This window comes from Astatotilapia calliptera, chromosome 9, assembly GCF_964374335.1.
Source record: "Astatotilapia calliptera chromosome 9, fAstCal68.1, whole genome shotgun sequence".
NCBI classification, from domain to species: domain Eukaryota; kingdom Metazoa; phylum Chordata; class Actinopteri; order Cichliformes; family Cichlidae; genus Astatotilapia; species Astatotilapia calliptera.
The window spans coordinates 9,815,410-9,829,749 of NC_137430.1; the positions used below are offsets into that span (position 1 = coordinate 9,815,410).

At 39.7% G+C, this 14,340-nt stretch overlaps 1 protein-coding gene across 5 annotated transcripts; it reads right to left on the minus strand.

The window, feature by feature from the left end:
• Positions 1 to 2,572: 2,572 nt before the first annotated feature.
• On the minus strand, positions 2,573 to 12,891 carry snx16 (sorting nexin 16). 5 transcript variants are annotated; one of them, XM_026179309.2, is made up of 9 exons: positions 12,721 to 12,891; positions 10,901 to 11,457; positions 10,686 to 10,772; positions 7,963 to 8,111; positions 7,672 to 7,741; positions 5,507 to 5,643; positions 5,285 to 5,401; positions 3,820 to 3,864; positions 2,573 to 2,715 (listed from the first exon to the last, which is right to left on the minus strand). In XM_026179309.2, the coding sequence occupies exons 2-8, from the start codon at positions 11,315 to 11,317 to the stop codon at positions 3,846 to 3,848; spliced, it is 996 nt and encodes a 331-aa protein (XP_026035094.2). In that variant the 5' UTR covers positions 11,318 to 11,457; positions 12,721 to 12,891; the 3' UTR covers positions 2,573 to 2,715; positions 3,820 to 3,845. The 5 variants fall into 5 exon arrangements, with proteins under 5 accessions (XP_026035094.2, XP_026035097.2, XP_026035096.2 ...); XM_026179312.2 differs by having other exon boundaries at positions 3,825 to 3,861; positions 12,721 to 12,880; XM_026179311.2 differs by having other exon boundaries at positions 3,820 to 3,861; positions 12,721 to 12,880.
• Positions 12,892 to 14,340: the final 1,449 nt, after the last annotated feature.

The window sequence follows — 14,340 nt, forward strand, 5'->3', positions numbered from 1 at the left end:
ACAGCATACGTACAGTGATCAAGGGAGTTCCTCCATAAAGCTGCGTATTAAAAAGGTTGTGGGGGGTTTACAGAAGTAAAGACAAAATGATGGTTTGGACAGATTTGTTTCTTTATGGAAGTATGAACTTCTGCAGTTATGTTATAGCTTGTCTGAAAACACAGTGAAGGCTTTAAATGTGAGGACACAGGAAACACATGCTTTCAATATATCACTCCGTGTTTAATTGCATGTGAATTAAATATTTCTGATAAACATTTTTGCTATAGCATGTGTAACAATATCTACAGCATACATTTCAGATTACTCAGTGAATAAACCCTTTCAATTGGGGACATTACAGATTATGTCAATTTTTATAGTGCAACTACAAGTGTATATCTGAACTAAATTTCCATATCAGTTCATGTAATATAACAAAAGCATCTCTTTCACATATACACAGAAGTGTTTTTAAAACATTAGTTCCATCAGGGGGATGTAGTGGATATGTCACACGTTGTACACAAACCTATAAAGCTATTCCAACATATATAAAAAAAAAAAAAAAAGAGCCGAGTGGAAATATTCAAGGCACTTAGAATTATACAACAAATGAATTTACAGACAAACAGAACTAAATACAAGTTAACCAAGCTGTGACATTTCATATACAGTTGGGAGCCAGGACAGATCAGGTGAGCTAAAAGGCATATTTCTGTGTTATAATAGTAAAAACAATATCCTAGCAAACATTGCGTGTTGCCATTCATCCATAAAGTGCATCACATGACCTGTTCCAGGCCTAGTTTGAGACAAGTCAACATCCCCCGTAGCCATTATATCCTTCGTAGTCATCATGAAAGAGTGAAAACAACAGCTGCTCAGCACACTCGATCACACGTGAAACGTCTGCCTCTCAAGTGCTCTTAAGTGTAAAAATATGGCTTTAGTGGATGATTTAATGAATAACAGTCTTGATGCAGATAAAGAGCCAACAAAGCTAAACTGTGAGTTTATTAGTTGCCTGTGGCATTCACTTCTTCCTCAAATACCAGCCCGATGGTTTTGCATCCTAACAAGCTTTGAAGGCTTTGAAACGATGACTACGTTGGCCTTGTTTTCCCTCTTTTTCCAGCCCGTCAGGTCTTAAACTTTAGGATTTTTCAGGTAAAAAGAATAGCACCACTGTATACTTGAGGAGCTTTCACCTCTTTGTGTCTTTCACCCAAATTATATAGTTATAATTCTATAATTATACTCCTGAGTATCTCACCTGGTCGATAGTTTTATCAGCTGGGATTTTGAAACATCTGAAATAAAAATTCTGTCGAGGTTTCCTAGGATGCCCCAAAACATGACTAACGTGACTATTGCTGTAACTGCAATGCCAGTAGAAAAAAAACAAAACAATCGACAACGTCCTACGTGGATTATCAAAATACGAAGAAGTAGCTGTTAGATCTGATATCTTAAAATCCACAGCAGCTAAAACCAAATCCTCATTCCTACATATGTGAGCAAAAATGCCATTCTTGTCCTTTAATCACGCCACAGTAGGCCTTGAAGAAAAAAAAAAAAAGGAAATCCAGAAGAAGTGCCAGGAGAGGTCTGGTGTAAAGATTTGTGAAATGACCTTCACCTGGAAAATTAATGCCTTCAAATGTTTATGCATATATGCAGGAATGTTTCTTGGTAACGACACGATTAGTATACATGTCGACCTTTACATTCCTTGGCTTTGACACAGTATGGTACAGACTAAATGCCCCCATCAGGACATGATTTATGACACATGGCACTAAAACAGGGTGGAATGTAGCTTTTAGATGCACCGGAAAGTGGAGACACAATGGCAATTTTCAAGACGGAAGGACCGTCTACCACAATAACAGTAAATGGCAGTACACTGCAATGAGATGAAGTACCTGCAGACCAATCGTTACCAATCCTCTGTCAAACACACCTGTTACCTGCTTATCCTGAGTCAGACTTTTATTTGAACAGCCACACGGGGGTGTCGTTTCCCTGGTTTATAAAGAGGGCCTCTCATAACAACTAAGATACCATAAGGCAAAGGACTGCAGCGAAAACTATTGAGATTATAATTCAGATTTCATATAGATTGTCACAATTGTGAAATCTGCCCTTTTCTCCTTTTTGGTCAAAAATTCAGACTTTGGCTTTGGGCTCTAACTCATGAGGTCTTGTGGATACACACTGGGTTCAAAAGTGAATCATCAGGACCAAGAAATCCAAACACACTGTCAGACAGATCCATTTAGTCCAAAGTCCCAACAAGGTGTTCAACATCTTCTGTAGGTGCCGGATAAAATTTCCCATGGTTTGTTGCTTTTAGTATACAACCATTCTCTTTTAAGTCCAGATCTTGAGGTATCATCCAACTCCATGACTGGACAATGAAACATCACTTGCCCTCTGACAGGTAGTAAGATGAGATGTGAAAGGACGTGGTAAAGGCAAAGTACAAATAAGAACACAAGAAAAACTAAAAAACAAACAACCCAAACAAACATGTGGACTAATGCTGCAGTGAGGAGGAGGAAAAGAAGGCAGGGAGAACAAAAAGAGATGACGAGGAAGACCCGGGTTTATTGTTAGTGTTCTGAGTTCTTGTGGTAGAGCTGAGTGACCTGGATGACGGGAGGAGAGACGCTGAGCGACGGACCGCACCAACAGGCAGAGGATCGCACAGGCTGCACCTCACACCTGCCACTGGAGAGAGGGAAGTCAGAGCAGAAGAAATACACTGAGCACGTGACAGAAGGTAACGGGACGAGAGAACATCAGGCAACACAAAGACAGACAGACAAAGATCCAAAGAGGAAATGCAGATGCGAGAGACTAGAATAGCTCAAAGTGTGAGGCATTGATGTGGGGAGACCGAGACATCAAGTTATTGATGCCGCAGCACCAGAATACTGCACGTACAGGTCCCCTGAGAACACAGCGAGACAGGCTTGCTATCCAACTCTATATAGCATCTGTTAAAACACAAGTGATAACAGATAAGGGCATCAGGACTGTTTACATCCCGTCTACATCCTCAAACATCACGTGCACTCACAAAGCATTATATACAGTAGTACTTTTATAGAAGCTGTCAATCCAACAGACGAGAATAGGAAGAAAGAAAAACCTGCACTCCCTCAAATCCAAACACCTACAATGGTCATGTAATGAACATACATCACCACGTGAAAAGGAGGCACAAACACCATTTGTTAGTCATATGTGATGCAGGAGTGCAGTGCAGCACAGACAGAAGAGAGGACAGGACGTTGGAGTACAACAAATACACACCACAGCTGGGGCAAAATCAATTTCAGGTCACTTGCTTTAAAACTAGACTATTTTTAAACACATCCTTTAACTCAGATAGTTGTCCCTTAAAAAGCATAATCCTGTGACAGGTTTAAATCAATATGTGGTTTGTTAAGACCGGACTTTGATCAGGAGACATTTTTCTGAACTAGTTTTACTGAAAGTGAAATCACCCCAATCCGGAGAAACATCCCGACTCCTAGCACTTTAAAGACAGGTTTGTTTATTTTTCAAATAAATCTTAATACAGCACTTACATGTAATGTGTGCAGCTCCGGGGAACACGGGAATTAAACGCACATTTACCATGTGAGCGCTGCACTTAGACCGACTTGAAAGCAATCCGAACCCATCCTTAAACACGCCAACATCATTAAACATGACATCTTTACTGTGCAGTTAGCAGTGGGATGCATGTTATTGGCAAGAAGAACAGAGTGGGGGGAGGAAACAGTATGCCACAGTGTTAGCCTGCTGAGCTGCAATTGAAAGTACCTCACATGTTATGGGGCTCTTTATTTTCACATTGGGGCAGCACTGCTGTGAAATATGAGAGTGAAAAACAAGTGAAAACATATTTTAAAAAAAGAAAAGGAGAAAGTGGAACAAGGTTTAGAATATTAATGATAATTATCTTCTCCTTAAACCAGAAACATCTTCACAGACATGCATACGCCATTTTTTTTTTATTACCATAACTACATTTACACACTAGTGTGTGCCGTCTTTATGACTCTCGTGTGGGTCTGAAACTCATCACTGAAACGTTGACATTTGTATTTCTTGATTTCAAAATACCAGAAACATAACAACAGCCAGTATTTGGTAAATAATGTCCAATCCTGGAATAAAAAACAACATCTGGGCAGTGATGAGAACCACAGTTCAAACCCACAATGCCCATTGTAGTGAGAAAACCGTGCAAACACCAGAGTCGATTTCAGTATTCATTCCCAACAACTGAACAACTTCCTTTCTGCGTGATGTTGATTTTTATTTTTCGTGTTTCTTTAAAAGTGTAAACATCACTCCTTTTTGAGCATAAACATTGTGTAGATTTAGAGATATTTATGACAACTTGATGTCTTTACTTTTTTGTTTTCTGTCTATTTACATGTTCGAAATTTAACTCTTCTACTGACAGTAAAGAACATTTTTTAAATTCTGATATTAAAACGGTTTTCTACTTGCTTAAAAATGTGAAAACCTTTTCCATGAGGAGGAAAGATACACCGAACCTTGCACTCTGTGAGTCTTACTCCTATGAGATCAGTAAATACTGTCATTTAATTAAATTAGGTTGTAGAGGATGAAGTAAGAGAGGTGCACACTCTTCAGGGCCTATAAATCAAGTTCTCTGCTGTGCAAACCGTTTTCACCCTAATCAGTCGCAGAAAACTGCACGTCCTCAGATAAGACAAATTCTACTTTCCCACTTTCCCAGGTAAAGCAGTGGTTTTAATAATGAGCTTTTGAGATTTTCAGTCATCTCCAGTTTACTACATTAACTGCAGTTGTAAATCCAACACATCATTTATTCATTTGGCTTCAAGGCTTCCAGCAGTTTATGAGCCGTGATGCCTTTAACTTTCCTGATGGTCTTATGTGGGGTTTTATTAACTCCAGATTATCACGAAAGACAAAAAACATGCAAGTTTTGTGCAAGACGGACAAAATCAAATGGACTGAAATGCCTTGCAAGAAAGCCTGTTAACCTTACGAGAATGCTCCTTAAGGTGGTTTAAATTCACAAATGAACCTTGCCCCTCGACCTTTGATCCACTTTTAAAATAAATGGAAAATCTGCTTTAACTTCGATGTTGTGGCAGCATAAACAGATATAATTCTGTGGAAATCACATGAACTTTGGTTGGTGTCAGGAGCACATTAGAGGAGTAGTAGATCAAACCTACTCCTTGTTTTATCGTTGCCATTTGTGGTTTATGCGAGCGTCTCTTACCCGGTGTCTTCAGGGATGTCCTGATCGGCCTCTGCAGCAGATGACTCCACATCTGCACTGCTCTCACTGCCCTGAGCTGACAGTCGACATGGAGACTCTGGACTAACACACTCATCGCTGCAACAGACATTCACACACACATCCAAAAGGTCATTCTCCTCTCACATGTGAGACTTTTGTGAATCTCTCTAAGGATGCATACGGTTGTGTTTATCTACTGACTTGATATGCTTTTCCAGTAGTAGGATGGCTTGCTCCCTCTCCTCCAGTCTCCTCTTTAGGGAGGCAATCTCCTTTTGCTTCTCTAGCAGCTCCTTCTGAAGACGATAGTTGCTCTCCTCCAGAGTCTCACAGAACGCCTAGAAGAAGGGGGGAAATGAGGAGCAGAAAATATTTACATCTTTACATGGTCAAAATACCATATAGATAACAACAATGGGGTTTTCTTCAGAAGTTCGTGAATTGAAAAGGCCCAGCGGGCTGTGAGGTCTGTGCCAAAAGCTTCAGCATGCATTTGATGCACATTTAACCTTGATAAGCTGTTGTTAGAATTTTTTTAATATTACTTTCTACACCAGGATCCTTTTCTAGCTGACGGCTGGTAACTGTGCAGGGGCGGATCTAGCAAAGTTTAGCCAGGGGGGCCGATAGGGCATGAACAGGGAAAAGGGGGCACAAAGACATACTTTTCTTTCTTATTCTCATTTAAAATGTCTAGCTTTTAATAAATAATTATCTGAATCTTACACCCAAAGTTTTAATTTGATGTAAAATGAATAGAAGTCAATTACTGTATATAGTAACTATTAAGTCTAATATATACCCTAGTAAGCTATAGTACTTTTTACTTTGGGAAGGTACCATCTGTGCAGTCTGCAATTTTGTTGAAGAAAGATGTTGAATCTATTTAATATTTCTTGAAAAATAATTGATTTCTGTGCATTTTTTTTCACACTGCATCAAATTAAGGTTGATTACGTTGATTACGCATCATGAGGTGGAGCGTGAGGGGTGGTTCCCTATTTTTTATTTATTTATTTTTGTTGTTGCTGGGAGTTGGAACCCCATTAGTTAGGTTGCTTAATATTTATGCTAAGCACTCTTTAAAATACCAGAATAGGGAGGATGGTGTAGGTTTAAGTTTATTAGATTGATCAGTATTGCTGAACTATGAAATATTTTTTTTTTCATACAGGTATAACAGAATAGCTTAAGTGTAGTTGTTGTTTTAAACTTGAGTATGAACTTATACAAAATGCAGCAAGATATTAAAAAAAAAAAACAGTTTTGTTGATTAAAAAACACTATATCGGATTCATATCGGTATCGGCAGATATCCAAATTTATGATATCGGTATCGGACATAAAAAAGTGGTATCGTGCCATCTCTAGTAAGCTTTACTACTTTTTCCTTTGGGAAGGTACCATCTGTGCAGTCTGCAATTCTGTTGAAGAAAGATGTTGAATCTATTTAATTATTGTGGAAAAATAATTGACTTCTGTGCATTTTTTTGTGCATTAAATTAAAGTTGATTACATCGATTAAGCATCACGAGGTGGAGGGTGGGGGGTGGTTCCCTATTTTTTTTTTTTTTGCTGGGAGTTTGCAACCCTATTAGTTAGGTTGCTTAATATTTCCACTAAGTACTCTTTAAAATACCAGAATTGGGAGGATAGACTAGGTTTAAGTTTATTAGATTGATCAGTATTACCGAACTATCAAATATTTTAGGTGCAGTGTATTTTTTTTTTTTTTTTTTTTTTTTTTACATACAGGTTTAACAGAATAGCTTTAGTGTTTTGGTTTTTTTAAACTTGAGTTTGAACTTATAAAAAAATGCAGCAAGATAATAAAAAAAAAACAAAAAAATACACTATATCGGATTCATATCGTATTGGCAGATATCCAAATTTACGATATCGGTATCGGACATAAAAGTGGTATCGTGCCATCTCTAGACGACATATACCATCATGGTTTAGGCACCTGACATCTCACTGCACTGTCTTTTGTAATGAGATTAAGGGTTTCCTTTCCATAACTTTCCATGTTGGCTCTGTTTGCTGCAAAGTCCAAGAACAGTGCTCAGTCTGTTAGCTGCTTTCCGGTTCTTTCATATGAGATTTTCAGTTGCCAGATGTAGTTTTCCTTAATATATTCCTTAATGGCAGGGATAAACAAATTGCAAAACAGCTTTAAAACTAAGAATGCACTGATTCCGTCCTTCTAAATTTGAATAACACCAGAGGTAATGATTAACTTAAAAGGCAGAGGACAGCTACATGTCCTGTGTCTATCCTGGGACAAGATGTGGAGGAGGAGTAGAAGTAACTGATGCTCAAAAGCTTCAGCATCCAACTTACACATACTCTAAATGCACACTCACCCTGCTCTCCTCCAGACTGTCAAAAGGCCCAGGTGGATCATCGAGACACAGAAACTCTCTCACCGGCAGGCTGTCAAGAACAATAAATGATGTAAGATTAGAAAGATTAGAAAACAGGTCAGCTCACACTGATATCAGTTATCTTTTTAGCTATGCATGTATTTTCCACATAGCTCTGATGCAGCCAACATAAACTAAGAGTTACGGCAAGGTTTGTCTGCAATAATGACCCAGCATGACATAAAATATGGCCCAGTAACATTTTTATTATTAAACATAATAGGCTCATACCAGTTGGCGATGTCCTTGTGTGCAACCAAGTTTTGCAAAAAAGCTTGCAGTCCTAACTGTCTGTCTTCCAGGAAGTTACTGTCATAGTTGTCTTTGAACCAGCGCTTAGGAGGCAGTGAGAGGCGGAAGCCTGGAAACATCTCCTTCAGCTGGAACAAATACACACAGACACACACAGTGAATGATTGCCCTTACATTCAGCTACAGGCTGTAGGGGCAAAGACAGTCATGTAAGGGCCGTGTAGACATCATGCAGAGATAAAAGTAATAAAGTTGGTGGCGGGCCAAGAAAAACGCTTCCAGCCCACAAAGCAAACACACTCTTCGTCTAGATTTTGTGCTCGGATCAAACCTGCATCCAAACAAAAGAGCACAGGTCTGCTACTTTCTGATCTATATACCTTACTAAATAACCAAATCACAGAAATGTCATAATCAAAAATGTTTTTCATAATAGTCTGTCATCAGATTGTCACATTTTTATTTCACGTGCATTCAAGATACAACCATACATCCAAAAACACTTAAACCCCCCCCCAAAAAAAAAACAAAATTTCAAAATGAGCTTTAAATCTCATGAGCTTTTTTAATCACACAGGTGAAAGTCCAGATTAGTGTTCTGCGCTATGCTGGTGTCATATTACAGACCTCATGCATTTTTGGTGCAACTACACATTTCTTAATGTGTTACTTACCACTGTGTTAAATCCAACATGAATTCTTTCTTGTAGTAAACTTGGCTTCATTCAGCAGAAATGCTTTCCTCACAAACTGTTCCCATGGTCACGGGTGGTGAGACGTACCTCTATTAATAAACCTATTATTCCAGCTTCATTCTGAGCTTAAGCTTTGATAGGATATATGCAAAGTGTTTACATGCAAAACCAGACTGTTTGTAAAATGTTCATAGCTGCATAGTGAGTAGGAGGCTGGAAGAGTTTTACATGAAAACTTGTTGTGTGAGGTTTAATATAGCCTGGACACAATAGGTATGTATACAAGTGTGACTGTCTGAAACATTAGTATACAAATAGAAAGCACATGGGTTTTGCTGTGGTTACGCAAGGTGTTTCCCATACATGTTGCCAGGTTGGTATTTCTGAGGCTAGAAGATTCGACCTGCCTCATTTCTGTCAGCTGTTTATTTACTTTCCGGCTCTTTGAAAAGTTGCACCAAAATGTTGAGAAAAAGCACCGAGTTTTTTAAATGGACTAACAATGAAGTGGAGTTGTTGCTGCGAGTAACACAAAAGTACAAAGTTGCAAAAGCGAGTGAGAATTAAAGAATTTGAAAAAGCTATCTGGATATATCTTTATATATCTTTAATAGGGCTGTCAAAATTGAGAGCAAACAAAACAACTGCTGTATAATCAGGGGTGCACATAAGTGGTCCGCAGGTGCGCTGTCAAAATAAAAGACGCGAACCAGATAAGTTACAACGTGCGTTTGCGTACATAAGATTTTCTGGAGGAGGACAGACATTTGTTTAGAACTCTTTGTTTAATTGGTCACATGACTGCATCATATGACTAACATGCGTCTCCGTTTTTGCTGTCAACACTGCGATGCGAAAACACTGTTTTGAAATGTATGCGTTTTCGAGAGCGTTTTGAAAACGCTGCCTCAGTGTGGACGGGAGGCCAAAATGGAGAGAAAACGATGCATTAGTGTGGACGTAGCCTGAGATCCTCACTGTCACCTAGGACTGCCTACTTTCTTTGGAGTATATAACGGTTTCTATAAAAGGTTCTGCCTATTGATTTCAAGAAAAATGACAACATGTTGCCAAATGTTTCTGCTGAATAAACATACAACCTCACTGTATCGTGCTAAAGTCCCTCTATTGAAGTCAAAGAGCATTCAACATTTAGGACAAGTCTGGTGATATTTTTGACTGTATGTAGAGAGGTTTAGGAGACATTGTGTTAATATGAGGTCCCAGTGTCAATTTACTCAGAGGGAGGTGGCCTGGGGTGTGTAAACATGTATGCAAACCTGTCTGCTTTCACCATGCGATTAAACTTCACAGTGAAGCTATGCTGACTGAGGTCTGAACCTCAAAATAATGTTTGTGATGAACCACCCTGTACAGAGTCAGTGCTCTATTATACAAACCATACTATACAGATCATGCTAGGTATTTCTGCCTCGTATTTGCTGGTCCCTCTGAAGCGTTCACTCACGGCAGCCAAGTACTCTCATCCCTGTAACCTTTCCAAGGTAGAGCTAAAAAATTTAATCCTAACAGAATAATCAAAACACACTTCATACTGACAGATTTCCAAACTGTGATCAGTCTCATTGATACAAACATGTTCTCAATGAGACATCCACTGATGATTACTGTGAGCTGCTTTTAATAGGCTTAAATTCTTCAAACCTTACACCTTTTACATGATTTCTCCATCCATATAGTATTCTCATATAATAGTATGTCTCCTCTGTTAACTGTGATTATATACTCTGAAAACCACAAGAGACCAGAGCTCCTAGTTGGCTCAGGCCCGCTGGCTGTTTGGGAACAGTAGGCTTCTTTGTGTAGCTCGAATCATGTTCACTGAGCATTCAACAACTAAAGAAAGCTTGCTGAAAGCAGAGGGATTGATAGTCGAAACCAGTTGCTTCAGTTGTGGCAGGATTATAATAAGGTTTACCCTCATGTAGTTTTCCAGTTTGGGACGGCTCATTTAATCCCATGCACAGACAACACACCCAAACACACCTTGTCATTGAGTCTTGAGAAGTCAGCGTATCTTCTGAAAACAACCCAGCTCTCATCTAGAGTCTTTCTCACCAGGATCTTATACACCTGCAGTAGAGAAGGCAGATGTTAATAACTGCTCACCATGTTTGCTTTAGTGTTTAGTCACTAATAAATACAGACTAAATCTAGCACAGACAGCGGTTGCCATGCTAACTAATTTTCTGGATTCCTACCGTGAACTTGGCCCTCTCCTCCATGACCTCATACCCCAGCACAGTGGGGGTGATAGGCCTCTCCTCAGCTTGCTGGCTACCACTAGGATCCGATATAGACCGCGGACAGCTCGAGTATTCGACAGATGGTTCCAGAGTCCCGTTCAACTTAGCCCGTGTCACAGGGCTCTGAAGGGGTGGGGGCGTTCGGCTGCGGCCACCCCTGTCCGCACAGCGAGACTGATGTTGGGAATCTAATTCTCCGCATCCGACTCCCCCATGTTCCTCCCCAGCCATCCTGGCGATTGAAGACGAAGACTCTGAGCTGCTGGAGACACTTCCTAGCGATGAAGCTCGCTGCGCCCGTCTCAGCTTGTTGCTACCACGGGACAAGGCTCTGTCCATGGGCACAGGAACAGGCACAAAAGGTGATGCCATCTTCCTGAGTTGTGTACTCCTGCCACACCACCATAGAAGTCAATAAAGCTTTTCACACCAAGCTTGTCTTGGTACAGTAGTGTTGTGTGAGGATGAAGTCTAGCAGCAATTCTGAGCCTGAAGGGCTGACATTGAAGACTCTATAGAAAAACAACAACAACAGGAGTTATTAGGTGTAACATTATATGGAGGATCATTACACTGCCTCTAAATAATCTGTATTTAAAACCTAATCTACTTAATTCGCCCTGAGTCTACATAAATGTGGCACAATCTGTCAAGTACCTCACAAACCCAGGGCACGTGAATTATTGACACGAGCCCCATATGATTTATAATTTATGAATTTGTGTATTATGTGTAAAATTCATTACGGTAAAAGCCTGTAAAGATTAGATTCACATGTCAACTTGAATGAAACAGAGCTGCATGTTGGTTTTCATGAAAGAGAGAGGCCAGAGAAATCAGCAGCTACCTGTCTATTTTGTTCGTGTTAATTCAGCTTCAGAGCTGCTCAGAAACCAGTCAATCCACTCCATAGGAGTACAAATGAAGAGCGTTTAAGAATACTACTGACGTACTCGTAATGGGAATATACGCTGTAAAAATATAGCGATTATAAATAAAATCTGGCAGGCAAAAGTGGGGAAAAAATAACTCAGCAGCAGAAAGAGGATGAAAGGATAGATGTAAGAAGTAAACACAATGAGACATGTCATTTATGGCTCTCACTAATTGACAAGGTCCTGCTGCTATTTTGGTGAAACACGGCGAAAACTCTGGGACGGCAGCCAGCGTTACAACAAAACACGGGCTTTCTAATGTAATTGCCCTGCTTCGTAAACATAAATGCCATTTTTAGACCAAGTCGCTAACGATATAGCTACCCTCTATGTTATTTTAGCAAGCAAGCTAACCGCATTCACTACGATTCACGACGTCCTTTCTGAGCTCTGAGAACTTCATTAACAAAACATGGTCGTGTAATAGTGTTAACCCGCCTTTCAGTTTAGAGAACTACTATCAGAAAACCACAAGAGTACAGTTTATAAAACGTTACCGTTCTCACCGTCAAAGTTAGCTACACTTTAACATGAGCTAACACTAGTTAGTTTCACTACAATACAAAGTACGCTAACAACAATTTTACTGATATAATAGCTGTTTACAACAACAATTGAATGCCGAATGCAGCAAGAATTACCAATACTGCGTCGGATATCTGTTTTTATTCTCCTGGTAGCATTTTTCCCAATAATAAACAAACCAACAGTTAAATAGCCCGGTTTTAAACCGTGTTTGGTGCGTCCCCCATCCCACTGAAAGAACCGGGCATGTATCACATTACATTCAGGTTAGCTAGCGAGCTAAGACGACCCCGAGTGAAAAGGTCTTTCGCTTACCGTAGGAGTCCAGATATCCTTCTCTGTCCGAAAATATGTTTACTACAGACATAGAGCCAAATGTGTAGTTGCCCCGTTGCTGTTTACCCGCCGCCGTATCTCCTCCCTCTGTGTTTTCATGTTAGCATGCTGGAACTCTGACCACAATGACGGCAGTACCTTTGCATAACCAGTAGAGTGCGCAGTAACACGCTTAATACTATATAGAAAATGTAATTCCTCAGCAAAAAAGTAGACACAAGACTTAAAGGGATTTGAAACAGGTACTATCAGAAAACACGCACAGACACACACACAAAGGTTTTAGGCAGGTAGGGAAAATGCTGTAAACAAGGAATGCTTTGTGTTAATCATTTATTTTCATCAATCAACAAAATGCAGTGAATGAACAAACGAGAAATCTAAATCAGCTCAATATTTGGTGTGACCAACCTTTGCCTTCGAAACAGTATCAGTTCTTCTAGGTACACTTGCACACATCTTTTGAAGGAACTCGGCTGGTAGGTTGTTCCAAACGTCCTGCAGAACTAACCACAGATCTTCCGTAGATGTAGGCTTCCTCACATCCCTCTGTCTCTTCATGTAATCCCAGACACACTTGATGATGTTGAGATCAGGGCTCTGTGGGGGCCAGACCAGTACTTGTTCTTCTTCTTTACACTGAGGATAGTTCTTAATGGCTTTGGCTGTATGTTAGGGTCATTGTCCTGCTGCAGAATACATTTTGGACCAATAAACAATCATTTATATTTCTGAAAGCATTCTCTCTCCCTCCCTCCCTCCCCCTCCGTGTGTGTGTGTGTGTGTCAATAATTTAAACCTGTGAAGAATCATTCCATAGAAATACCTGATTCCTGGAACGAGCTGAATGACCACATGGCTGTTTTTTCAATGTCATTGAACGTGCCACATAGGTTGACACAGAGAATGAACTCTCCAAGTCCACTTTGACTTATCATGTAGCAAAATCACACACACGCCACACACACACACACACACACACACACACACATGCACACACACAAACTTATTTTTCTAAAGCTTGCACCATAACAGATTATGTTATGCAAATCAGTGTGGTTGGTTATGGGTAAGGATGTTTTTGAATTCTGAAATAAATCAGAGTACTGTGGTGAATAACCGCAAAGACATTTTGCACTTTGTCATTTTTGTCATCATGTAGTAGAGGGAGAAAAAAAATGTGTGCAAATATGGTTTAGAATACATCAAACATTATCCAAATATTTTCAGTGTAAATGGACAAAAGAGTCCTTTCAAATGGCACCTACTGGAGCGCTTCCAGTCTTTCTTCTTCTTTTTTTTTGGATCAGTCATTCTGTGATGAATTTAAACGAGGAAAATTTTAAAGAGCTTCCCTTTCAATGTCTTCTTTAGTAATGATCTCTTTGTATGATTGGTCATCACGCACCTACCCACCAGACAGACTCCTGCATGTGGAAAATGTGACTCATTTGCACAGCATCTCAAACACACCTCACATATAAACATCGTAAACAAAGAACAATTTGTATGGAGCTGCTTCTGAAGATTATTAAATAAACTATCAACTATTACTTGCACTTTGTCTTCTTCTTAGCATCCATTTATCCATCCATCCCT

What these genes read in the sequence shown, in the direction of transcription:
- snx16 (XM_026179307.2), bottom strand. Translation starts at nt 11,317, where the DNA reads ATGGCATCACCTTTTGTGCCTGTTCCTGTGCCCATGGACAGAGCCTTG. An exon ending in ACAGTCTGGAGGAGAGCAGG is followed by an intron (nt 5,644 to 7,671) that starts GTGAGTGTGCAT and finishes CCCTTCTTCTAG; the next exon opens with GCGTTCTGTGAGACTCTGGA. An exon ending in GACATCCCTGAAGACACCGG is followed by an intron (nt 2,716 to 5,284) that starts GTAAGAGACGCT and finishes CCCTCTCTCCAG; the next exon opens with TGGCAGGTGTGAGGTGCAGC.